The following is a 26,359-nucleotide window of genomic DNA, read 5'->3' on the forward strand; positions in this document are numbered from 1 at the left end:
CAGGAGACTCTGTCATGTTCCCTGCTGTTTCCCTAGAACAACCTGGGCCAGATTGGTGCTTAATAAATGTGTTCAATGAATGAATGACCTGTTTGTCCATCACCCATCTTGTGCTGGCCACTAGGGGATCTTCAGACACCAGCAGTAACCAGCCCATCTCAGCCTGCTTGGAGGTCTGGGACACATGCAGAGAGCTTAGAAAGGTGTCTCCCTGAAATCTGAAATCCAGCCCTCACCAAGGCAAGCCACCTTAATCTCCTGGATTGAAAAATTGAACTAAGCTAAAAATAAGGCAAGGCCAGCCAGTTTTGCCAGAATTCACCAGGATTTGGGCTGCAACCTGTCCCTGCCATGGAAGCACACTTTTCTTTCCTGAAGGTATAGAAGGAAACAGGGAAGGAGCATGGGCCTGGCTGGGCATGGTGGCCTCCCAGGGCATGAACACCCAGGAGACACACCTGGGATGACCGGCTTTTCCTAGCAGCAGAAGGATCCAGGGCTGAAAACCTCAGAGAACCAGAACAAGGGTGGAGCCTCCGAAAGACATTCTAGAAGGGTTCTCACCTCCCCACCCTGCTCCCCCTGGGCACCTCTTGGGTCCTTCCACGGCCTCTAAACAGCTCCCATTTGGTGACACCAGACGGAATTTATGTGAGCAGTTACTGTGTACTTTGTAGTCAGCTTGACCGGTCATTTACCTGCTGAGGAAGTAAAGTCATTTGGCTGAGACTTAATTCATTCATCAGGCATTTACTGAGCCCTACGCAGATCCAGACATGGAGGTTCAGCTGTGAAGCAAGCAAGTCCCAGCCCTCAGGAGCTTGCTTTCCGGTGGCGGAGACACGAACAGTAAGTTCACTGCCTACGACAAGCACTGAGAAGACGGGGTGATGTCGCAGTGACTGGAGGAGTGGGCACCTCTCAGCGACGTGGTGAGAGGGGGGGCCTCTGAGGAGGCAACACCACTCGTTATCATGAGTAAAAATATGCTGCGGTCTAGCTTGGCAGGGCGCCTAACATATTAAGCGCTCACCAAATCTTACAGTGACTCTCATCAGTCTACTGTCCTCTCCCTCAAGAGAACAGGCGCTCCCGGGCACACAGCACGAGCTGTCACACAGTAGGGGTACGCTCGGTCCTCGTAACCTCTGCACGCGGTAGGGCTCAGAAGTCGGTCCAGTGTGAATCGGCCCCCGCCAGGGACACTGTTCAAAGTGCCCACCAAGCCCTGGCTCCCCCGCCCCGCCCAGGCGCCCTCCACTCGAGTTCCTTGCACACAATAGGCGCTTGGCTGTGCGTGCTGAAGAGACGCCCGCTTCTGGGTCCGCCGGCGCAAGACCTCGGCCCTTTGCACCGGTGAGTAAACCGAGCCCGAGGTGGGCGACGACGCTGCCCGAGTTTCCGTGCGGCTGACGACCAGGCCGGAGGCGGAGGCGGAGGCAGAGCGTGACTGGCACTGAGGCGCCGCCACCCCACAACTTCCGCACCCAGCTGCGCCAGCTGCGGACCTGACCCCCGCGCGCCGCGGTTGGTTGCGGCTCGGAAGTCGCTGATTGGCTGACGTGGCCCCGGCGCGGGCCCCGATTGGGTGTGACGCGCGGCCGGGCGAGGCCCCCGCCGCCGCCGCAGCCGCGCCTGGACTGGGCGGTCATTGGGCGGCGTGATATCGCCGCGATTCCGCGGCGCCGCAGCTACCGCAGCCGCCGCCGCCGCCGCCGCCGCCGCCGCCGCCGCCGCCGCCGCCGCCGCCGCCGCCGCCGCCGCCGCCGCCGCCGCCGCCGCCAGCAGAGCGCACCGGGCTGGCCGGGCGAGTGGCTATGGCGGGCACCGAAGACGGGCCGGGCCAGCAGCCGGAGGTCGACGAGGACGAGGCGGCGTATAGCCGGCGCTGGGGCGCGCAGCATGCCGGGGCCCGCGAGCTGGCCGCGCTCTACTCACCAGGTAGGACCTCCGGGTTCCCCTCCGGGCCTGCAGTCATCAGCCTGGGCTGCGGACAGCAACCCCGGGTCGCCAATATCGGAGCCCCAGCCTCCGGCCCCGATGCAGAACTCCATCTGCGGCTTTTAACTTGCAAATAGCTCCCCTAAGTCCGGGGACCCCACCCCAGCGCCCCTTCCAAGCCCAAGGCAGAATCCCAGCCCCGGGGCTTTCTGGACAGCTCACATCACACAGCCAGGTCCGGATCCTAGCTCAGGGTACCTGCGGCTGCAAAGAGCGCCCCTAGCCTTAGGGACCCCCCCACCCCAGGACCCTGTCCAAGCCGAAGGCAGCCCCTCAGCCACATGCACTGACCCCTAAAAGTCACACCCTATCCCGGGTTCCCCAGATCCAAAATTCGCACTCTAGGGCCCCATCTGCACCCCAGCCAGGACCCAGAGGTAGTGACCTCAGATCTGGGCATGTCAGGCCCCCTGCTCTGGGAACCCCAACTCAGGGGCCCCCAGCTAGAGTGCCCCAGAGGCACTTCCTCCAAAGCCCCATCTTAGATTTATAGTTTCAGTCTACAGACCACCATTCCCCCACTGCATTAACTCTCATCCTATATTTTGGAATCCCCGGTGGTGAGGGCACTGCAAATCTTCCAGTTTAAGCTCCTCTCATATACAAGCCCCAATTCCAGCCATTTCCTTCCCCCATGTAGATATATGAGCCCCCTCCATTGGGACTTGGGGGTCCCCAGACTGGACCACAACTCAGAGACCCTTGCTCTGGTTCTGCCCCAGGACAAGGTCTCTGGTTTCTTCCTGCTGGGCCTACCATTTCTTTTCCAGCAAGCACCAGCCTCCACCCCCTTCTCTGACTTCCACTTGAGCCTCAAGAATCTCATTGCCAGACCCCAGCAGGGCAGAGTGTCCCCAGGGGTTAAGGGAAGTGCCTTTGAGAACTCCAGAGTCGAGTGACTGGGAGGCCCCTCTGCCTGGGTGTTGCCATCACATCAAGCTTTGTTTGTCAAACATTCTGACATCTTTCCTTTTGCTGGGGGGCAACCACCATGCACAGCCTTTGCCTGGGGTGGGCATGGGTCCACTACCACCTTTGGCTTTTTTCCCTAACTGGCCTGGGTTTGCATACCATCTCTGCCATAACTATCTGTGTGACCTTGGGCCATTTGCTTTCTTGTTGAGTCCTAGATCACCAGAGGCCTTTCTGGACTTGCAATGCCATGTTCTGGGTGTGACTTTTTTCATACTTGACTTGGGCACCTGGCCCAGGATACCATGGTTTCTTCAGCCTGTTCCCCCAACACCCAGCTTGTGGACTTAAAACCTCCTGTGCTCCCTGGGGCAGGCTGGACTTGGCATCCTGACTCTTCTTCTTAGCTGTGTAACCTGGGCCAAGGCACTTTCCCTTTCTGAGCCTCAGTTTCCTCACCTCTAAAATGGATACAAGATAAAGTTTATCAGTTCCTTAGTGTCGCTGGGAGGAGGAAATGAGATCGTCTACCTTGGTGCAGTGCCTGTCATACAGTAGGCAATCCCTATTATTAATCCAATAGTCTGACCCTCCCTGTGAGTCTTGGGGTAAGCTCTCTCACCTCTCTGCTTCTCAGACTCACCACCTGGGAATCAAGGGTAAGGATTCAAAGCCTGCCTCCTTTGGTGTCCAGCTATGCCCACTCAAGTGAACCCTACCCACCTTCAACCAGATCATACCTGGGCATTCTGAGCTTCCTCAATGGACTGCCATCTTCTCATTCCACCATGATTGCATCTTTGCCCAATTCTGGTATCCCCAAGTGCCCCTCACTCTCTGAAGAGCAGCCACTGCAGGGATTTAAGGCTGCAGACAGTCTCCTGGTGCCCCAAGCCTGCAATCAGAGGCCTTATCTCCTCTTACCCTAGAGGTGGGGCAGGGCAGGGGGAGTGCCTGGAGAGGGGGAGTGAAGGAGGAAGAGACTAGTTTCTCCAAATTCCATAGACCTCCCTCTGCCCGTCTGTGTCCCTTGGCCTTGAGGAAGAACCTCAGTCTCTGGGCTTGACCTATAAAATAAGGGGCCAGGCTGAATACATATTGAACACCCTCGTCCCATGCCCTGTTCTAGGCTTTGGGGGCAAAGCGGTGAACAAAACAGGAAAAATGGAGCTGGCCTTTTTAGTAAACCCAGTAAATAAGGGAAATATCTTACTTGCCCAGTGGTGGCAAGTGCTGTGGAACAGACATACAGCAGAAAAGGGAGAAGTGAAATGTTGGGGACAGTGACATTTTAGAGACGGGGCAGTTAAGGCCTCACTGAGCAGGTGACAATTGAACAGAGACCAGAAGGGAGGGACTCCTGAAGATATTTGAGGAAGGATTGGTCCAGACCAGGGACACAGCAAGTGCAAAGGCCCTACGGTGGGAGCAAGCCTGAAGTATTTGCAGGACACCAAAGAGGCCTGTGGGCTGGAACAGAGTGAGCTGGGGGAGAGTAGGGAAAGTTTCTGGGTTCCAGGACTGAATTTTTGAGATTCCTGGGGCCAGTGATGGGTTGGCACCATGACAACTGGCAGCAATAATACGGCAGTTAACAGAGTTGACATTTATTGAGCACTGACTATGTGCTGGGCACTTCCCTTATGTGCTCTCATTTCATCCTCACTACAGTTGTCTCAGGGGCATCCTGGTATTAACTCCATTTTACAGGGGAGGAAACCGAGACCCCCGTAGCCTCCTCGTAGCCCACCCCCGACATGTGTTCTTCCTAACGTTTGTCGTGCCTGGGATTAGGCTTGTGTCTGCCCCCACCAGAGGGGAAGGTGAGCAAGGCCAGGGGCAGCATCTGTTTGGCTTGCCTGAAGTGCCTGCACCCTGTCCATCTTTAAGACTTTCCCTGGGGCTTAGCAAAGAGTGGTGACCTGCCCACAGTCACACAGACAGCAGGACCAGAATGAGAACACTGGTCGGGGCATTCTAGGTTCTGTGTTCCGAATCTTTGCTGTGGAAGTGAGCCAGCCCAAGTGTGTGTGCAGGAGGGGCACCAGTGTTCCAGGTCAGCAGAGCAGCACGCGTGCAGGGCTGGCGGCAGAGACAGTGGGCCTAGCGTCGGCCGAGAGCTGTGAGTTGTCTGGTCAGGGCAGCCTCAGCCTGATCCCATGGACCCTGAGTGTCTGGCCAAGGAGTGTCTGACCCAAGCACTCCCCCAGGTCCAGGGAGCCACAGAGGGTCCAGGTTAGGGGTTTGCAGCACCACCCCACCCTCTGCCAGGTGCCGACGTTTGTGAAGGGTGGGTGGACTTGGCAGGTCTACCCCAGTCTCATGGGCAAGCCTGGAGGCAACGCAGGTGTCCAGCTTCCCGGCAGGCGCCAACTGACCTCTGGCTATGTTGGTCCCACTTCTCAGGTACCTAGGCTCCAGGGGTGGATCTTGGGGGGTCACCAGAGCCCCTGTTCACCCACCCTGGCTAACTACGGATGCCCCTGCCCTGTGGGACACAGAGACTCTTAGCGTGTGGTGGGGGGAAGGTGGAGGGTGTCAGGAGTGCTGGGTGGGGGTCCTGGCCTGTAGTCCCAGAGCTGAGCCTGGATTCTGTCCCCCAAGACAGGCCTCCCTGAGGCCCCTTCCCTGGCCGGGCCTGGTCCCTGTCATGCTCCTGGCCCAGCTTTCCCTCTGTCTCCCTCAGTAAGTCTTGTTCATTTTCCATTTCTTTGTCTCTCCTCTCTGGCCATACTCATGTTCTCTTTGTCACCTTATAATCACTCCCTGTCTCTGTCTTCCTCTTCTGTCTGTTTCTCATCAATTTTTTTTTTAATTTTTATTTTCTTTCTTTATTTTTTATACAGCAGGTTCTTTTTAGTGATCTATTTTATACATATTAGTGTATATATGTCAATCCCAATCGCCCAACTCCTCCCCCCACCACCACCACCCAGCTGTTTCTCATCTTTCTGTGTCTCTGATTCCTGTTCTCTCCCATCTCTCTCTCTCTTCCTCTGTGTCTCTCTGGTCTCTCTACCTCCTGTCCCCCCACCTCCCTGAGGCCGAGTGTCTCCTAGTGGTGGCCAAGGACCATCAGAAGTGCAGGTTCCAGGGCTCGTCTGACTGAAACCAGAAGAGTCGGGCCTGATACCAAGCCTTTGGCTGTGGCCTGTCCCCAGGCAAGCAGAGATGGCCTGCCCTGCCCCTCCCAGCCCTCCCAGCCCTCCACACACAAGCCTGGCCCCCTCCCCAGGCCAACAGGCAGTCACTACTGTCACTCAGCCCAGATCGTGGACCCTGGCCAGGCCAGGGGCTGGCTCAGGGAAACAAGGCTCAGCACTCTGCCAGAGGTGGCCTGAGCCCTTCTGTCCTGAGGAAAGTCCTTCCCCTCCCTGGGCCTCAGTCTGCACATCTGTGAAGCGACACCATTTAGACCACCTGACCACGCAGTCCCTGCCAAGCAGACTGTCCATGCTGTGACTCTGGTGATTCTCGAGGGACTTTGGACAGCACACTTCATCTCTCCGGGCCTACTTTCTCCTTCTGAAGGATGGGGCAAATAGCCCCCAGCCCATGGTGTGCGGCAGGCAAGGGCTTGTTGGGATCGTCCCTGACACTGGCCCTGGTATGTAACAGGTGCTCCGTGAAGGCCGCTTGTTATAATAGATGTAGTTTTTATGGGTCATAGTTGAGGCACTTGTTCTGCAGAAGGATACCGAGGCCAGAGAGAGAGTTTAGATGGGAAAATATTCAGATTTTGGGACATTCTTTGTGGCAAGGAGAGAGAGCTGGGCTATCTTTGGAATCAGGACAGCCCCGAACATCCAGGCTAACGAGCTCAGGATCCAAACCCAGTTTTCATTTTTACCCGCAGAGCCTCAGTTTCCTCATCTAGGAAATTGGGATCACACAGTAGCTCCCTGGAGGGACTGAGACTTGAATGAGAGACTGAGAGACTATGCCTTGGGCTTGAAACCTCAGGTGACTGCAGGGACTTGGCCAGGACCGCCACCAAGGGAAGCCACCCAGTATGAGGCTGCAGGGAAGGGAGCGGACTGGGGTCAACAAGGAGCTCTTGCTCCATCTGATGGAGGCAGGCTTGGGCTGGCCAGAGCCCTACGTTCTCAAAGGAGGTAGTTTCGTGTGATTTTTTTTTTTTTTAAGTGTAGCTGATTTTTCCAAAACTAAGAGCAAAATATGACAGAGGGAGTGGGTCTGCAGCATCTCTGATGCGGGCTGCACCCTGTACCCCAGCCCATAATAGGCCTCAGTGGGTGTTAGCCATTGTTGCTGTTGCTGTCCCTACAGGCTGGGTGGCAGCAGATCGGTACTGAAGAATCACCTGTCCCTTACCACCACCCCTCCTGGCTTCCTGCTTCTGAGCCCCAGGTCCTAGCCACAAACAGGAGCTGCAAAAGGGAAGGCCCTTCTGGGCCTGGTCATGGTGACCCCAGGTGGGGGCCCCTGGGGTAGCATAGCCCCGTGGCCCAAGGGAAACAGCCCCTGACTGCGAAGTAAGCAGCAAGGGGCTTCTGCATCTGCTGCTGTGTGATGCTGTTGGGATCCTAGCCCTTTCTGGGCCTCGGGGTCCTCATCTGTATGAGAGGGGCTGAGGGATGTGACCCTGGGCATGTCCTTTCCCTCTCTGAGCCTTGGTCTTTTCACAGGGCCGCTGTTCGGATTCTGGCTCAGGGCGCGGTCTGCTGCTCTACAGCCCAGACAAGGCCCTTTCTCTCTCTGAGCCTGTTTCCTGTCAGGAACAGTGGGACGCCTCATACTTCCTTCTCACAGTGCTTCAGTGAGGGGTGCCCAGAGACAAAGCCTGGCAGTCTTTCTCTAGGGTCGTGGTTGGGAATTTGTTCATTCCACAAGCATTTATTAAGCAACAACTCTGTGCCAGGACCCTGGTGAGCAAGCCAGGTATGGCCCTAGGCCTCCTGAGTTTACATTTAGGGAGGGGAAGACAGATGTTAGACAGGCAGTGACAGTCCCTCATGATATGGGTCCCATGTTGGGAGAGCCTGGGGGTTAAAGGAGGCATCATGGATGGCTTCCTGGAGGTGGAGGTTCCAGGTAGAGATATGTAAGAGCAGATTTGTCCTTGGGACCAGCTGCCTGAGAAAACAGTATTCCCAGGGGCCCTGTCACACGTGGTATCACCCACGTGGTCTTTTTATTTCCTTTTGCTTTAATAGTCTTTTATTTACTTATTTATTTATTTATTTTTGGCTATGTTGAGTCTTCGTTGCTGCACGCGGGCTTTCTCTAGCTACGGCGAGCGAGGGCTACTCTTCATTGCGGTGCGTGGGCTTCTCATTGCGGTGGATTCTCTTGCTGCAGAGCACGGGCTCTAGGCACGCAGGCTTTAGTAGTCGTGGCACACGGGCTCAGCAGTTATGGCTCACGGGCTTAGTTGCTCCGTGGCATGTGGGATCTTCCTGGACCAGGGATCGAACCTGTGTCCCCTGCATTGGCAGGTGGATTCTTAACCACCGCGCCACCAGGGAAGTCCTGCATTCACAAATTTTAAGTTCAAAAGGGAGTACGTGAAAAAGTCTCGACCGTATAGGTTTTTTTCCCTTTTTTCACATAAATGGCTGTTTAGCACTTTGCTGTTTGCACTTACCAGTTTGTCCTGGATGTCCCTCCATAGCCACACATTAACAGTCACCCAGGCTTTTTTCCTAGCTACAGAGATGCCATAAACCAAATTAATTTGTCTGAGTCCCCCGGCAATGGACACAAAGGTTATTTTCCAAATTTCTATACCTGCAACAAAGCTGCAGTGAGTGAATCAGCTTGTCTGAGCTCACATGCTATTAAAACAGGTGCCAAGATTTAAAGAGACGATTTCACACCCACATCCTGATTGCTGGCTTCTCTTGAGAATTAGAAGGTCTGGCCTCCCTGGGCCCACACTCCCCCTTGGCAATAGTCAGCCAGTTAGTGGCTACTGCTTTAGAAAGGGCACATGTGCTGTGGTGTTCCACTGTCCCCACCCAGCCCACCTCACTCCTTCAAATCACCTGCCTGGCCCCTGGAGTTTGAGACCCTTCATCGGCACTGCCTCTTCTCCCTGTGGCTGGAGCCCTAGAGGGGATAACCAAGGCCTTATTTCTCCTGAATTCCTGACTCATTGCCTGGAGCCCTGCTTGATGGAGGTTGGGCGGGGTCTGAACCTCCATGATTAAAAGCTGTTTGTAGCCTCTGCCTCCAAATAATTACCTACAAAAGGGGACAGGTGATGGGATGATGACAGTTAAAAAAAAGAAGCTCATGGGCTTCCCTGGTGGCGCAGTGGTTGAGAGTCCGCCTGCCGATGCAGGGGACACGGGTTCGTGCCCCGGTCTGGGAAGATCCCACATGCCGCTTAGTGGCTGGGCCCGTGAGCCATGGCTGCTGGGCCTGTGCGACCGGAGCCTGTGCTCCGCAACGGGAGAGGCCCAGCAGTGAGAGGCCCGCGTACCGCAAAAAAAAAAAAAAAAAAAAAAAAAAAAAAGAAGCTCATTAAAATTCCTTCACATGTCTCCAGAGAGAGCCCAAAGGGGCCCAAGAGACCAGTATTCTGGTCCTGTCTGCCAAAGAATCAGCATGTGCAAGGCCAGCTTCACGGGCATCAGACCTGTGCACAGGGGGCCTGCGCTCAGAAGGGCTTGGTTTAACACACCCGGCCCTGAGTGTCTGACCTTCAGCAGGCCCCACCCCTTCTCCAGGCCTCGGTGACATCATCTGTGAAATGGGCAGGCAATCCCTGTGTTCAGCCTGTAGTCAGCACTGCAGACTCTCAGAACACAGTCGAAGAGCCCCCATGGGCCCAGCTCTGCCTGGCTTTGATCCTTGCTCCCTGGGCCTTTGCCACCCGCCCTGCACTCACCTCTCGCCTCCTCTCCCTGCAGGCAAGCGCTTCCAGGAGTGGTGCTGTGTGGTGCTGTGCTTCAGCCTCATCGCCCACAACACGGTCCACCTCCTGCTGCTGGCTCACTGGGAGCACACACCTCTTGTAATGCTGGGAGTCGGTGAGTGCCCGCAGCCCTGCTGCCTGCCTCGGTTTCCCCAGGGGCCAGGGACCTACCTAGTGTCTGCGCCACTCTGATGGCGACTTACACGTGTGTGTGGGGGGGGGTGTGTGCGCGCGCTTGTGTGCACACGAATGGGGTACAGGTTGTGGGAACCCTGGCTCCCATCTCAGTCGGTGGCACCTGTGTCCTTCCTGTCACTTGGGCCAAAAACCTGGGTGTCATCCTCAGTTCCTTTCTCTCACATTCCACTCCAGAGCATCAGCAAATGCTCTTGGCTGTCCTTTCGAGATGCATCCAGCATCCATTGCTGTCCACCTCTACATCCCCTCCCTGGTCCAGCACCACCCTCCAGCCTGGACTATGGTGGAAGCCTCCTCCCTGGTCTCCCCGCCTCCACCTCTGCCCCGCACTGTCCATTCTCCACAGGCAGCTGGGAGAATCCCGTTGGATCCTCCGTGAGGTCACTCCACTGGCCTGTTGTCCCCTGTATACTTAGAATAAAACACCAACTCCTCAGCACGGCCTGGCCCCAGCCCCGCCTCACATCATTTCCTTCCTCTCCTCTGGCTCACCCTGCTGCCGCCACAGTGGCCTCTTGCTGTGCCTCCACCAGGTGCTGTCAGGCACACCCCAGCTCAGGGCCTTTGCACATGCTGTTCCTGTGCCTGGAACTCTCTTCCAGCAGGTACCTGCGTGGTTCCCTGCCTCGTCTAGGTCACCTCCTCGGGGAGGCTCTCCCTCAACAATAGTAGCCCTGCCATACACCATCCTTAACCCCACTCTGTTATACAGTCTGTTTCTTTGTTTATTACCTGTCTCCCCCACTCAAATATCAGCTCCCTGAGAGTAGGGATTTTTGTCTGCTGCTGTGTCCCCAGCCCCAAGCACAAAGCCTCACACAGTAGGTGCTCGGTAAATATTAATTGAATCAGTGAATGAATGAGCTGCAGTGTATTAGTACCTGTTGAGTGTTTTCCATCGGTCAGTCCTCACCCATCCACAGACTGGGGGGGGTGGAGGCTGCAGTTGTCATCATTTTCCAGACGAGGAGACCGAACCTCAGAGAGGGGACCGGCCAGAGTCACACCTCAAAACAGAGAGTACGACATAGTTCTTAATTATGTCGTACTCCCAGCTCCTGGAGTGACTCAGTTCCTTCCTCTCCGCACACCGCCCCTCCCCTCTTCCCTCTAATTCAGGTGTTCATCCCTTCCCCCACCCTGGGCTCCCAGGCTGACAGGGCAGCGGCTGTGCCCTTGGTCCGCCTAGCCAGCCCCAAGTGTTCAGCTTCCACAGTCGCATTAAAAGCATTCTGGTCGCCTAAGCCAGTAGCGCTCAGGCCAGCTAATTGAGCCATCTGGGTCTGGGGTGGGGATAAGCATGTGCTGGGGGCGGACCAGCTGAAGGGGAAGGAGGTTAAGCCATCTAGTGCCAGGGAGCCTGGGCCCCGCCCACAGGAGCCAGACATGTCCCCTCTGCCCAGGGGTGAGAAGGACCTGTACCTCCAGCCTCTCTGCCTTGGAGCAGCACATTCAAGGGCAGGGATGTAGACAGTGTGAGCCCCGACGCCCCATCTGGGGGTGGTCACGAGCAGGCCCCTACTGTCCTGGGTTCAAGTCCCAGCTCTGCCACTTCCTGGCTGTGTGGCCTTGGGCAAGTGTCAGTGCACCTCTGAGCCTTGTCTTCCACATCTGGAAAGTGAGACTGCTCACAGCCCCTGCCTCCTAGGGCCTTTGTGAGGGCAAAATGCAGGTGTACATAACTGCTGAGAGGGCAGCAACTGAGTAGAGGTGAGGAGGGGACACCGCCCAACATTCACTCCCCAGGGCTCAGAACTTCTGCCTCAATGGTCAGTTTAACGGTGGATATTTCCCAAGCCTACCGTGTGCAAGACCCACGCTGGGCTCTTAACTCTTGGTGGCAACTGAGTGAGGAGGGTCTGATCCCTGTGCTCTGAGAGGCCAGGTGACTTGCCCATCGACCCTAACCCGGGCAGCAGCAGAGTCTGGGATTTCATATCCAGACCTGGCCGGGGACTACGCAGCCTCCAGTTGGCACTAGGAGGAAAGGGTGTTCTAGGCAGTGGGCCCAGTCTGGGCAGAGGATCAGTAGCACCAGAGCCCCAGGTGTATGTTGTGTGAACCGGGAGGGTGGGCATCCCAGGCAGGTCGCTGCCTCCCTGGTCGGTTGGGACCAGACCCAAGAGACTTCGCTCCTGCCTGTGATAGCAGCCCTTCCACCCAGCACCTTTGCCTCTGGGCTGATAAGGGCAGACAATCCCCTGATAGTAGTGTTTGCACAGTTCCTAATGGATTTAAGTAGCTGCCCTGATTTGTGTGTTGACATGCCGGAAGTAAGGGCACCGTGCCAGCCTATACAGCTCACCTGCTGCTGTCTCCCAAGAGGTTCTGGTGCCCCTGGCAGGCCCCAGAAACCAAGGGAACGAGAAGCCCTGAAAAGGTGCCCAGTTAATAAATACAGACAGATGACGCAATCCTGGGTAGCAGAGTCAAGATAGGGGAGCTGGCGGCGAAGAGGAGAGGTAAGAGGTCAGGGAAGGCTCTCTGGAAAAGTGACATTTGCACAGAGACCTGAAGGAGGTGAGGGAGGGGAGGCAAACAGTTGTCCCTGGGGTGTCGCAGGCAGAGGGAACAGCAAGTGCTGCAAAGGCCTTGAGGCTGGGGTGAGCCCTGAGCATTTGGAGGATAGAGAGGAGGCCCGTGTGGCCTGAGAAAACTAACCAAAGGAAAAGTAGTTGGTGGCAGCTGAGGGACAGCTGGGGGCAGTGGGGGCAGGTCGTGTAGGGCCTTGAAGGCCATGGTCTGGATTGGGGGTTTTATTCTACAGGCCGTGAGAAGCCACTGGCGATTTTCCCACAGGGAGCTGACATCATCTCATGCTGCAGGGAGGATGGATGGGGGCAGGGAGGGCCAGAGAGGAGGTGAAGGTGGTGGCCCGGAACCCTGTAGGGCAGTGGAGGTGGTGAAAAGTCGTCAGATTCTGGGTGAGCTGTGAAAGATGGGCACCAGAATGTGCTGTCAGGTTGGCTGTGGAGGGGAGGGGGAAGGGGTCAGTGGCCTGAACTATGGAAGAAGGGACCGGGAGGAGGTTAGAGGACCCGCGTGAGGGGAGATGCTTGGGATGCCTGCCTGAGGGCCAAGGGAAGGTGTTGAGCAGGAAATTGGAAATCCGGAAATCTGGGTGTCCTGAGAGTAGAGATGGTGTTTGAAGCCCAGATGCTGGCAGAGGGCCCCGGGGTGGGGCGGAGGGACTGTGTACGAGCACAGGAGAGGCCCCCGAGGCCTCCCGTGCTTGGGACGGGGAGAGGAGGAAGAACCAGCCAAGGGGGAGAAAGGGGAGCTGGGCAGGCTTGCACAGGCTGAGAGGAGAATGTGTTTCCAGAAGACTCGGGGATCAACTGGGAGCAGCCAGCTGAGCAGAGCAGCAAGATGGGGCAGCGAGGGGACCACCGGATTTGGCCCCGTGGAGGTCATTAGTGACCTTGACAAGGACAGTGTGAATGAGTAATAAATGAGTGGCCCCGGGAGCCCCGAGCTATTTGCCGCACTTGGGGAAACTGGAGGGAAAGTGTGAGGGCTCTGAGCCAGTGACTGAAGGAGTGAGTGGGAGTTTCTGGCAGACAAGTGGGTGGGGGGGGGCAGGGGTTCCAGGCAGGGGGCACAGTGAATGCAAAGGTCAGCACTCGCAGGGCCCCAGGTCACGGCCAGCCTTGTAGGTCAGGTGCGAAGTCTCCACGGGATCCGAGCTGAAAGGTGGTAAAGACAGGCTTTGGCCCCAGGACTGTAGGGACCAGCCTTCAGCAGTGTCTGCCTCTGTCTCAGCCCCTCTGCCTCCACACCAGGCCTTGAGGTGGGCAGGGCACGAAGAAGTCCCAGCCAGGTGACCTGTGGGGAGATGGAGGCCCCAAGGGGCCCAGGGACTGTCTCAAGGTCACCTGGTGAGTCAGGGTAGCCTGGAGTGAATCATCATCTCTTATGCTGTCCCAGTGTCCTGCAGGCAGGGTGGTAACTAGGCCCAAGCTGCCCCCAGAGTGAGCCAGCCACCAGGCGCTGACACCAGCATTGGGACAAAGAAGCTTCTGTGTGCCCACCTCCGCCACCTCTACCCCCATTAAAGAGGACTTGGGCAGCAGGCCTGAAGGCCTGGAGTTGCTCCTCTAGAAAGAGCTACCGCCCATAGATCACCGAGCCGTTTCCTCCCTTGGGGTGGGGGGTTGGGGGGTGGGCTCTGTCCCTCCAATAAAAATTCCTGACGTCTGCCTAAAGCCCACATCCCTCCCTGCTCAGCAGCCTGACAAGGCCAGGGGCTTGAGGCTCAGAGAGAGGAATAATATTTAACTACTAACTGTAGCTACATTCGGGGAGCACTTGCTATGTCCCAAGGATTAGCCCACTGTTATTAACTGACTGTAGTTAAGTAAGTACCATTAATGTCCCCATTTCCCAGACGTGGACGTGAAGGCTCAGCATCGTCATGAATGGCCCTCGCCTTGGTCTCTGGCCACTCGCCAGCAGCCCTGACCACCTCAGGGCAGCCCTCACCCTTCAGGTCTCCTTTCCTCCTCTGGCACGTGGGGTGTGGTGGGGCCTATCACAATGGACGTGATGTGAGATAATACACGTTTTTTTGTTTTTTTGCCACATCTAGTGGCACGCGGGATCCTAGTTCCCCGACCAGGGATCGAACACGTGCTCCCTGCAGCGGGGGCACGCAGTCCTAACCACTGGACCGCCGGGGAAGTCCCAATACACGTTTTTTTAAATGGACTTTATTTTTTAGGACAGCTTTAGATTTACGGAAGATGAACAGATAGTACATCGAGTTCCCATATATGCCCTGCCCCCAATTTCCCTTATTATTAACATCTTATCTTACTATCATACGTTTGTTACAATTAATACACCAATATGGATACATTATTATGAACTAAAGTCCATAGTTTATTCAGATGTCCTTAGTTTTTAGCTAATGTCCTTTTTCTGTTCCAGGATCCCATGCAGGATTCCACATCACGTTTAGTTGTCACGTCTCTTGAGGCTCCTTAGCTGTGAGAGTTTCTCAGGTTTTCCCTGTTTTCAGTGATCTGAACAGTTTGGAGGAGTGCTCGTAGGATGCCCATCTGCTGGAACTCGTCTGGTGTTTTTCTTAGTGGGTTATGTGTCTTGGGGAGGAAGCGCTCAGAGGTCAAGTGCCATTTTCATCACCTCGTAGCAAGGGTATGTACCGTCAGCATGACTTATCCCCATGATGTTGACCTTGACCACCTGGCCCAAGTGGTGTTTGTCAGGTTTCTCCACTGTAAAGTTACTCTCTTCCCCCCGCACCCCCGCCCCGCTTCTGTACTGTATTCCCCTTGGAGAGAAGTCACTGTGTACAGCCCATATTTAATCTGTGGGGAGTTATACACCTGATGATGCACTTTTTAACACCTTTGACAAAGCACCCAGCACACAGGAAGCACCCCAATGTTAACCGTGATCACAAAACGTTTTTCTAATATTGTTTTTATTACCATTGTTATCATCTGTAAGGATTAAATGCTTAGAACGATTAAGGAGATAAGATGTATAACCAGCTTAGGACTGGCCTTGGTACAGTTTAGGGATTAAGAGAGATAAAACGTTTAAGGTTCTGGCACGGAGCCTGGTAACTATAAATGCTCGATAAATGTCCAGTCAAAATAAATAAATGGATGGAGGGATGGATGGATAGATAGATAGCTGACGTCTGTACCCTAAGAAGATGAGGGCATAGATCTTCACACAGGCTTGTGAATGCATGTTCACAGGAGCCTGAGTCATACCAGCCCCAACCTGGAAACAACCTAGTCGTCCAAGAGCAAAACGGATAAATGTACTGTGGTACATCCAGATGGTGGAATACTACTCAGCAATAAAAAGGATGAACTCCTGATACACACAACCACATGGATGACTCTAGAAGCATTATGCTAGTGAAGGAAGCTAGACCCAAAAAAGCACATACCATAAGAATCAATTTGTATAAAGTTCTAGAATTGGCCAAACCAAAGTATAATTATGGGAAGCGCATCGGTGGTTGCATGGAACAGGGGTGGGGAGGCACTAGGGGGACTGCTGGGGGGCTGCGTTCTCCTGAAGGCAGCATTTAGGGGCAGGATTAGTCCAAGCTGTTGGGACAGGGGCTCAAGAGGCACCTTAGCTGACCCTTCGCTGTGCAAGTGAAGATGCTGAGGCCCAGAGGGGGCAAAGGGCTTGCCCAGGGTCACACAGCAATATGGTAGCAAGAGATGAGGCCCCCGACCCTTGATCTAGCTCCCCCTTAGCTCTTGGCCACAGTGCCTCTAGTCCCTCCTGGTAGACGCAAGGCAGTGTGTCCACAGCATCCTGTGTAGCTTGCAGTAGGAGCTCTATTAATGCCCCTGGACCTACTGAGGTACAGATTAAGGGCGTGAAAGCATGCTGGTTTTGGAGGCTGGTAGACTCACCTCTTCCCATCCCATGGCTGCCACTTCCAAGCCATGGGACCAGGGGTGGTGCTTCAACCTCCCTGAGCCCCTTTCCTCATCAGAGAAGTGGGGAAAATAAATGAGGCTGTCACCTCAGATGGTGACAAGTGCTGTGAAAGAAGTAAAGCAGGGAGATGTGACCGAGAGCACCTGCCTGGGAGGAGGGCTTCGCCAGGGGGTTGGTGATGTCTGCTCTGAGCTAGAAGGCTGAAGCGGAGCCAGCCACTCGGGGATCTTCAGGGAGAGGGTGGGGTGCCAGGTAGAGGAACAGCAAGTGCAAACGCCCTAGGCTTCGCCAGATTCCCCAGCCCCTTCCCCAGCCCAGGTCCACCCTCCCAGCACCGTCACTAAGGAGCATGACGCCCTAGCCCTGGGCGGGGCCTTGTGTGCACTGGCCTTTGAGCCCTGCCAAGCCCTCCCCTCTCCCCAGCCCAGCCACCCATGCAGTGTCACCCCCTTCCCCGCCCTGTCCTTTGGCTTCTGCATGCGAGGAGGTGCTGTATGTCTCCACCTGGCGGCCCACTTGTCACCAGGAACTTGCAATGTATGCAGCTGTATCTCCCCTGCCCCCCCCCGCCATCCCTCCCATGTTTGGCATATGTGGGGTGGATGCTCCAGGGCCTCTGGAAAGCCTTCATTCACAGCCACCCGTGACTCGGGCCCACACACCAGAGCTGCACGTCCACAGTGACCCACACACTCACTCTTGCTCCCTCGCTCATGAGTCCTGCTCTCCAGGGAGGCATCTAGGGGATTTTCTCAGCCTTCACAGTACCTCAGGGCCCTGGTCCCCTGTCACCAAGGGGCTATGGGACCTAGCAGAATTCGAATAACCTTTAAATGGCCCAGCTGGCCCTTGGACAACCAGTTCACACCGAGAAACAGTCTGGGAGGGGAGGAGGGGTTGCCTGAAGTCACGTGACCCAGTGGGCTGCATTTACCAGCGCTTAAAACTGCATTTGTTTTGTGTATTTGTTTACAACTTCCTCCCCCCACCCCCACCCCTATATCTCTGTCCCAACGACATGAGCTCAATGTCTGATGCACCTCTTGCTCTAGAGCTTGGCACACAGTAGGTCCTCACAGAATGTCGCTTGATAGACTGAATGACTGAATAACAACAATAATAATATGTATTGAGGGCTCACTATGTGCCCCACACTGTACTTAATGCTTTACATTGATTCATTCAACAAATGTTTATTTACTGAACCATATTATGTGCGAGGAATTGGAATGTAGCCAATGTAAACGCAAGACTAAAATCCCTGTCTTTTTGGAGTTGATATTCTTGTAGGGGAGACAGTAAACAAACAGAAATGAAGTCCAAGGTGATAGGTGCTCGGAAAAGAAGATAGGTGCTAGGAGATGCTGGAAGATGGGAATGGTTACGATTTTAGATCAGGTGTCCCCGGAGGACCTTTGAGGCAAAGATCTGAAGGAAGTGAGGGAGTGAGCTGTGTTACCTCTTGGGAAAGAATGTTCCAGCAGAGTGAAGAGCAAATGCAGAGACCCAGAGGCATGTAGGGGGGTGTAAGGGAAGGGGAATATGCCAGTAGGGCTGAGACACAGAGGGAGGGGAGCGTGATGGGGGTGGCACTGGTGTGTTACCTTGGGCAGCTTGCTGGCCACTCCACCTCGGTTTCCGCATGTGGACAGTATCGTGGTGCATCCTTCTGTGTTATATTTGGACCCCAAGGCAGGTTAAGAGCCCAGCTCTGCCACTTGCCATCTATGCGACCTCAGTCTAGTTATTTCTGTTCTCCAAGCCTCAGTTTCTGCCCCTATAAAGTAAGAGTAAAAATGGTACCAACTTCTAACAGATTGTGAGAATTCGTTAAGATCAAGCATGTAAAGCACTTGTGTCTGGCACTGAGAAAGTGCTCGATAAATGGTAGCTGCTGTGGTTTTTTTAATCATCATCATTCGTATCCATCTAGAGGAAACTGGGGCACAGAGAGGTTGAGTAACATGCCCAGTGTCACACAGCTAGTGAGTGACAGCTGGAATGTGAGTCCAGATGTAACAGCATGTAACCTCTGTATTATACTGAACCCTCAAGTGAGCGAATGGTTTGGGGGTCTCTGAGGGGACTCCACTCCAGTTCTGAACAAATTCAGAACGAAGACAAGGAAAAGGCTGCTGGAGGCCAAATTATCACACTTACTGTTGATAAAAATTAGGTTGCGGGGAACGTGGCTTCCATGTGGACCTAAGGTACTTCCCGACACCAAACCCCAGAAGGACATTTTCATCCGGTTACCAGCAGCACTGGGGCAGAGTGGGCTTCCCTACATGGGGCGATTGGGGGTCAGAGAGAAAGGGACAGTTGGCTCCTAATAGGGAAAGGTTGGGCTGATCTGAGCATGCCCGGTTTACTCTCTCCAGACTCACCCAGCAAATGAGGCCCCACATCTCCCTGGGGAAGAGCAAGTAAAGGGACAGATTGAGGCCAGGAATGTTATTCCTGAGACTCCATTCACAGGGAACAAAGTGTCCCAAGTAGAGAAGGGACACCTTCTGCCCCAACAAATGAGTGAATGAGTGAGCGAGCAAGTGAGTGACTTCCTGATTTGGGGTGGGGAGTGGGCAGGGATCTCCCTCTTGTCCACCGCCCCCCCACCCCCCCAGCTCATGCTCTTCTTGTCCACAGTTGCAGGGGCTCTCATTGCTGACTTCTTGTCTGGCGTGGTGCACTGGGGAGCCGACACCTGGGGCTCCGTGGAGCTGCCCATCGTGGGGAAGGTGCGTATGTTGACCCAGCCCCGAAGCCCAGCCCATGTCCTCCAGGAGGAGGTCGGGCTGTCTGACCTTGGGTGAGTCCCCTTTCCTCTCTGAGCCTGTTTCCCTATCTGAAAGATGGGAACTGTGGTTCCAGCCTGACCCCCATGCCCCTCCTCCAAGACTAGAACAAGAATCCCCTGGGGTTTTCTGGAAGCATCAGGCGTGGGACAGAGAGCTTTGATACATGTCCACCTCACCGGAACCCCTTGAGTTTGGGGACCACGCCACATCTTATTCTCCTTTGCCTTCCCTGCCACACCTCACTGTTTCCATTGAACTTTATCTTGAGTCAGTCTGACTTTTTTGATTGTGGTAGAAAATCTGGTACAAACTTAACCAAAGAAAGGTACTGACTCATGTAATGAAAATTTTAGGAGTAGAGCCAAATTAGGGCATGGCTGGGTCCGGTGAGACGGACAGACCATATTCTTTGGACTCAGTCCCTCTCCATGTCTGTCTCTGCTGGCTCCACTCTCGTGTAGGCTTTCCCCTACACGAGAAGGTGGGGAAAGGTGGCCAGGATGGCTCACAGCTGCCTAGACTTCCATCCTCCCAGCTCAGTGCCCCCAGTAGAAGAACTCCCCTTTCCCATAGTTTCGGCCAGAGTCCCATGGCTCCTTCCCATTGGCCCACCTTGGATCACACACCCATCCTTCATCCAGTCACGGTGGCCAGAGGGATGGGGTGCTCTGATTGGCCAGGCCAGGGTCCCGTGCTTACTCTTAACTAGGGGCGGAGGAGTCAGCCCATTGGAACAACTGGTACTAAAAGAAGGGGAGGCTGCTACCAGAAGGAGGGGCCTGGACGTCGGAAAGAAAGGGTCCTGCCTGTCACTGGGAGGGGCCTCCTCAATTGTCTTAGGGTAGGAAAGGAGGGTGGAGATTGTCTCCAAACCCCCCCATAGCCCAGGTCAGGAGACTGAGGCCCACAGGGGGGCAGTACCAGCCCAAGGTCCCCACCAGGTCATTTCGACCCATCTTGCACTAAAGCTGTTAGACCCAGACCCTGAAGGCTGGGTGGGATCTGCAGCAGTGACGTGGTGGGACAGCATCTCAAAGGCAAGGAGGTGAGCCGGCGCGGAGTGTGTGCAGGAAGTCGGGGAGAGTGGCTGACCACCATAGGCTGACTGGTCGGATGGATCCCCTCTCCCGCCCCCCTACCCCACCCAGGCTTTCATCCGGCCATTCCGGGAGCATCACATTGACCCGACAGCCATTACGCGGCACGACTTCATCGAGACCAATGGGGACAACTGCCTGGTGACGCTGCTACCGCTGTTAAACATGGCCTACAAGTTCCGCACCCAGAGCCCAGGTAAGAGTGCCCCCTGGTGGGCCTTCAGGGAGCCATTGGGGACAGGCACACACGCACCCCTCCCATGAGTCTCCTGTAGCTTGTGTGTGTGTTTGCCGCTCACTGTATTAGAAAAGGTTTTAGTTTCCCTCATGTAAAATTGGGATATTTGACATAAAGATCTGTGTTTCCAGCTTCTCTTGAACAATCCGATCTGGCCACCCTGGGTCTTTGTTCCCACTTGGCTGTACTGGGCCAGAGCTGAGCTGCAGGGGCACCCCCTTAGACAGAGATGCACGCTTTCCACTTTGCCACAGTCCCCACTACTCCCTGCTGTCCAATGCCTGGCCTGCCTTGCTCATTTGAATTACCTCCCTGGCCCTGAGGGCTTCTGGTTTTGCTGTCTGGGCTTAGTGGAAAGAGTATGTGTAGCCTGCCAACCCCGTCCTGAGTTCAGACCTCTGCCGTGACTACTACCTGGGGGAGGAACCTTGTGCCAAAGCAAGTCACTTCACCTCTCTGAACCTCAGCGACCTCGTCTGTCAGGTGGGGGATGAGTCCTTCCCCCGTGCCAGATGCTGTCCTAACAGTGTGACACGGTGCTGATCTTTAGAGCAGCCCCGCTGCGGGCAGATGTGATGAATGTCTGTAGTGTTGGGGGTGCTGCCCCGCCCACCTCCTCTTCCCCAGTGGGGACACCCGTCCCCCAGCTGCTGTGAGCATCCAGCTGCCCCTTCTGAGAACTGCCAGGGCAGGTCCCGCCTCTTCCCTTGGGATAAGCCTGAAGCCAGTGACAAAAAAAAAAGCCTGCAAAAGCGAGCCCCCCGGCCTCTGAGTGGGACCAACTCTATGGAGTCATTAACATTTCAGACCCCCACCCCCACCAGGATCGGGCTGAGACAAGACTCCCCCCACCCCATCTTTGCTTAACTCTTCCCCTGCCCTGTCCTGCTTTCCTCACTCCCTCAGATATTTTTCCAGAAGAGAGGATTTCCCGCCCCCCCCACCCCCACCAGTCAGATAACTCATGGGCACATGAATCCTTGTCTCAGGCTCTGCTTCTAGGGAATCTGGACAAAGACTTACTCTCATTTCGTTGTTGAGGAGCTTGAGACTCAAAGAGGTAGAGTCGTTGACCCAAGTTCATACAGTTAAGAAATGTCAGAGCAGGGGGGAATTCCCTGGTGGTCCAGGGGTTAGGACTCCGCGCTTTCACTGCCGAGGGCCCAGGTTCAATCCCTTGTCGGGGAACTAAGATCCCACAAGCTGCGTGGCATGACCGAAAAAGAAAAAGAAATGTCAGAGTAGGGATCTGCACCCAGCTCTGCCTCATTCCAGAGCCCACATTATTAACTATTACCTATGCTTATTCCATTCTGCCCACTGAGCAGAAGAGGAGACTGAGGCCCAGAGGGGAGGGAGTCTGAGCTTGCCCAAGTCCACTTGGGAGGTTGGAAAGAGGCCTGGGTGCTATCCTGGGAAGGGAGCTGGGCCAGGCTGGCAGTGGGCCCCCACCCTGTGGACAGCTGTATGGGGCCTATGGTCATCCCCCCCTCTACCCACGCTGCAGAAGTCCTGGAGCAGCTGTACCCCTGGGAATGCTTCGTCTTCTGCCTGATCATCTTCGGTACCTTCACCAACCAGATCCACAAGTGGTCACACACGTACTTTGGGCTGCCGCGCTGGGTCGTCCTCCTGCAGGACTGGCATGTCATCCTGCCTCGTAAACACCATCGCATCCACCACGTCTCACCCCACGAGACCTACTTCTGCATCACCACAGGTGCGGCTATAGGGTAGCGTGGAATGGGCTGCCCCCACTCTGACTGCAGCTCCATCCTTAGGATCAAGGGGCACAGGTCACAGTGGGAGGTGGTGCAGTCCTGCAGGAACATTCTCTCAGAACACACGTTTCTTGAGCATCTACTACGTGCCAGGCACTCTTCTAGGTGCCAAGGACACAGCAGTAAACAAGACAGACACACACACACACACACACACCCTTCATGGAGTTGTGATTCCAACCACCCATCCATCCAGCAGATATTTATTGAGCACCTACTATGTGCCATAGCACTGAACAAAATAGGCAAAAATCCCTACCTTTATAGCATTCACATTCTAAGAGGGGACATTCCAAGCACTAAAAAACAAGTACTATATCTGATTGTCCTAACTGCTATGGAGGAAAATAATGCAGAGGGTAGGAGAGGGAAATGGGGAGCTTCACCCTTTAGGGGTGAATAGGGTGGTCAGGGAAGGCCTCGCTGAGAAGGTGACATTTGAACTGAGGAATAGAGTCATGCAGATCTGGAGGAAGAGCTCTCCAGGCAGCAGGAGCAGTAGGTGAAGGGCCTTGGAGGCAGGAACCACATGCCTGGTTTGTTTGAGGAGCAGCAAGGCGGCTAGTGTGGCTTCAGTGAGAGGCGTGAGGGGTAGAAGGGTCGGAGAGATGGCAGAGTCCAGGTGTGAGAAATGCTGTGAGGGCAAACAAAGCAGGATGAAGGGCAGAGAGTCATGGGGGAAGGGGGCGTAGCTGTTGATAAAGGAGATCGGAAATCTGGAAAAAGGGGGGTTCCCTGCAGATAAATAGGGACAGATCAGTCCAGGCAGAGGGAACAGCAAGTACACAGAGGCCCTGCGGCAGGAACAGGTGACCCAGGAGTAGTAAGGAGGCCCACATGCTGTTGGTAGTTAATGGGCCAGTGCCAAAGAGGTGAGATGAGGTGAGGCGACCAGGTTTTCCAGGGGCAGCTGGGTATCTTTTTAAGGTTAAGTATACCACACGTGCTGTTAAGTCAGACCAACTTGGGCGTAGCCTTCAGCTCCTCCACGTGTGACTTGCGGAGGCTCACAAGCCTCCCTGGTTATCGTTTTTCTCATTCACAAGATGGGGCTACAGCTACCTCCTTCACATACCAGCTCCCAGCGCTGGGGTGTGAGTGGTAAGGTGGCAGATGCAAAGTGCTTGGCACATAGTAGGTACTCAGTAAGCTACAGCTACTGGTTTGGGGGCAGGGGTTGGGGGGTTTGGTTTGGTTTTGGGGGGGTTTGGTTTTGTTTTTGTTTCTTGGGGATTTTTGCCTTTCTGGAAGCAGAACTGAGAGCCACAAAAAAACATTTTTTGTACACCCTAAAGTCATGCTTTCTAGGAGCAGTTGGAGGGGTTAGAATTTAGGCTGTTGTGGAGATCATTTAACTGCTCAACCAGAACTGGGATCAGTCTTGGTTTGGCCATATACTAATTGGGAAACTCTCCTCCAAGGCTCAGTCTTCTTTTTTTTTTTTTTAAAGTAATTAATTAATTTTAATTTTGGCCGTGTTGGGTCTTCGTTGCTTTGTGTGGGCTTTCTCTAGTTGCGGGCAAGCGGGGGTTACTCTGTTGTGGTGCGCAGGCTTCTCGTTGCGGAGCACAGGCTGTAGGTGCGCGGGCTTCAGTAGTTGTGGCTCGTGGGCTCTAGAGTGCAGGCTCAGTAGTTGTGGCGCACGGGCTTAGTTGCTCCATGGCATGTTCATCTTCCCAGACCAGGGCTCGAACCTGTGTCCCGTGCATTGGCAGGCGGATTCCTAACCACTGCGCCACCAGGGAAGTCCCCAAGACTCAGTCTTCTCATGTGGAAAGTGGGACTAATAATAGTATGTACTTCAAGGTTCACGTGGTAGACTGTAATACAGATTAAATAAGATTATGAGCACTGTTCATTGAGCACCTACCATATGCCAGGCATCATCCTAGGCAGTGGGATCAACAGTGAAACAACATGGGGTTCTACTGTTTGGAGCTGACATTCTAGTTGGGAGTTGGGGATAAAAACCAACACAAAACAGGGAGGTGACGAATTAATGAGATTGGTTACAGGTTATCATAAAAGCTGTAAAGAAATAAGAAAGGGTGACGTGACAGGACAGGAGCACTGCTAAGCGGTAGTCAGGGAAGGCTTCCTGGAAGAGGTAGCATTAGAGCCAAATGATAAGAAACATTGCCTCCATGCCTGGCATATAGTAAGCACTCAATAAGAAGGTGAATGAGGGGATGAAGGCATATCTGAGCAGCCTCTAAACCCATTGGTGGGAAGCCCCTGTCCCAAAATTCCTCGGTCAGTCCTTGTCCCCTGCCCCCTGCAGACTTAACTCTGTTCCTCCCCTGCCCGAGGCAGGGCCAGCTCTCTCTCTACGTCCTCTCACTGCTGCTCTCCCATTCAACCCCTCCGCACACCCCCCTGCCCTGTTTCCACTGCAGGCTGGCTCAACTACCCTCTCGAGAAGATGGGCTTCTGGAGACGCCTAGAGGACATTATCCAGGGCCTGACAGGCGAGAAGCCTCGGGCAGACGACATGAAATGGGCACAGAAGGTCAAATAACTCCTCCGGGCCACCACCTCGTTGCCAACCTTACCCAGCTCCCCCAAACCGAAGCCATCTGCCAAATTCCAGCCTCCTTGCGCTGGCCCATCCAGGTGGAGAGGACACCTCCTGGGCTGGGCCCGGGCACCCCCAGCCCACCCCTTGTGACACAGAATACTTGAGCCACTGATTTTTTTCATTTCCTTTTTTTCGTTTTCTTTCCTTGACCCCTCCCCAGCCACCTGAACTGCTCTGTCTGCCAAACCTGACTCTGCGAAAAAAAAAGAGCCCCACCCTGCCAGCCATCCCTTGGGTTGAGGAGAAGTTCACCAACTCCCCACACTCCCACCACCCCTTGCCCCACTGGGCAGCCCTTCAGTGTGGCTGGTATTGGGGCACTGAGTCGTCTGTTCCTCTTTGCCCTCAGTGGTCTAGGAGCCCCCAGGCACACCTAACTGTCCCTGGAGCATTACCCTGCCATGGACCTGCAGACTGACCCCCAAGGCCTGGGTGGATAGACAGCCCCAGTCACCACCTTCAGCCTAGCTTGTCCACCCAAGGATGGCAAAGTGCAGCAAGGGTCTGGGGGCAGCTGGCCAGACGAGGCTGGAATTTCCTGATCAAGTCTGGATCCCCCTTCTTCCCCACCCCTCCCCCATCTGCCAATGTGATTTCAGCCAGAGCTGATGTGTCTAATCAGAGGATGTCTTCAAAGGGCACAGCCCCTGCAAAGGGTCTTTGTCATTTGGAAGGGGACACAGTGTCCCCTCTGGCCGGGGGTATGTCAGAGAAGGAAGAGTGGGGCTTTTTTGTTTCGGTTATTTTTTTTTTTAACGGTGCTTGCTTGTTTAATGTAAATAATAGAAAGCCTTAATATCTTTTCTGTAACACGGAGTAATATTTTAATGTCATGTTTTGGATGTACATAATATATTTATAACAAAGCAGCAAGAGTCTACTTAACCTCGCTGCCTCGTATTTCCTGGTTGCCTGGGGGAAGGGAAGTAAGGAGCCTGGAGGGTGAGGCCCCACCCCTACCCTATTCCCAGCTTCCCTCACAACGCTGGGCTAAGGATGAGGTCTTTGTCATCTAAGACAGTGAATCAATGTCGACATCTGCTCCAAACACTTTTGGAAGGGACCCGTGATTTGGTGAGGAATGGTCTTCATGCAGAAAATCATGGTGATAGAGTAACAAAGGCTGATCCTTATGGGTGAATTCCTTTGGCAAATGTTTGTCGGCACCTAATGTGTGCCAGGCTCTGGCCTGGACACCGGGGCATGGAAGTGAACAAACAAACAAGGATTTACCCCGATGGAGCTGACCTCCTGGGGAGAGAGACAATAAACTTAAATAAATGCACATGGACATTCAGACGGTGATTTGTAAAGAAAATCAAACATCTCGGGATTACATCAGAAAGGCAGGGTGAGGCTGCTTTGGCAGGGTGGTCAGGGAGGGCCTCTCTGAGGAGATGACATCTGAGCTGAGACCTGGAGGAGGAGATAGAACCAA

The 26,359-nt window shown here is 54.6% G+C and overlaps 1 protein-coding gene across 2 annotated transcripts; it reads left to right on the top strand.

The window, feature by feature from the left end:
• Positions 1-1,758: 1,758 nt before the first annotated feature.
• Positions 1,759-25,801, top strand: PEDS1 (plasmanylethanolamine desaturase 1). Of its 2 annotated transcripts, XM_060125180.1 has the most exons (6): positions 1,759-1,941; positions 9,792-9,911; positions 19,076-19,167; positions 20,376-20,520; positions 22,070-22,282; positions 24,740-25,801. In XM_060125180.1, exons 1-6 carry the CDS (start codon positions 1,818-1,820, stop codon positions 24,859-24,861), a joined length of 816 nt encoding a protein of 271 aa, XP_059981163.1. In that variant the 5' UTR covers positions 1,759-1,817; the 3' UTR covers positions 24,862-25,801. The 2 variants fall into 2 exon arrangements, with proteins under 2 accessions (XP_059981163.1, XP_059981164.1); XM_060125181.1 differs by lacking the exon at positions 9,792-9,911.
• Positions 25,802-26,359: the final 558 nt, after the last annotated feature.

Source organism: Lagenorhynchus albirostris, chromosome 15, assembly GCF_949774975.1.
Source record: "Lagenorhynchus albirostris chromosome 15, mLagAlb1.1, whole genome shotgun sequence".
NCBI classification, from domain to species: Eukaryota; Metazoa; Chordata; class Mammalia; order Artiodactyla; family Delphinidae; genus Lagenorhynchus; species Lagenorhynchus albirostris.

What these genes read in the sequence shown, in the direction of transcription:
- PEDS1 (XM_060125180.1), top strand. Translation starts at nt 1,818, where the DNA reads ATGGCGGGCACCGAAGACGGGCCGGGCCAGCAGCCGGAGGTCGACGAG. An exon ending in AGCTGCCCATCGTGGGGAAG is followed by an intron (nt 19,168 to 20,375) that starts GTGCGTATGTTG and finishes TACCCCACCCAG; the next exon opens with GCTTTCATCCGGCCATTCCG. An exon ending in CTACTTCTGCATCACCACAG is followed by an intron (nt 22,283 to 24,739) that starts GTGCGGCTATAG and finishes TTTCCACTGCAG; the next exon opens with GCTGGCTCAACTACCCTCTC.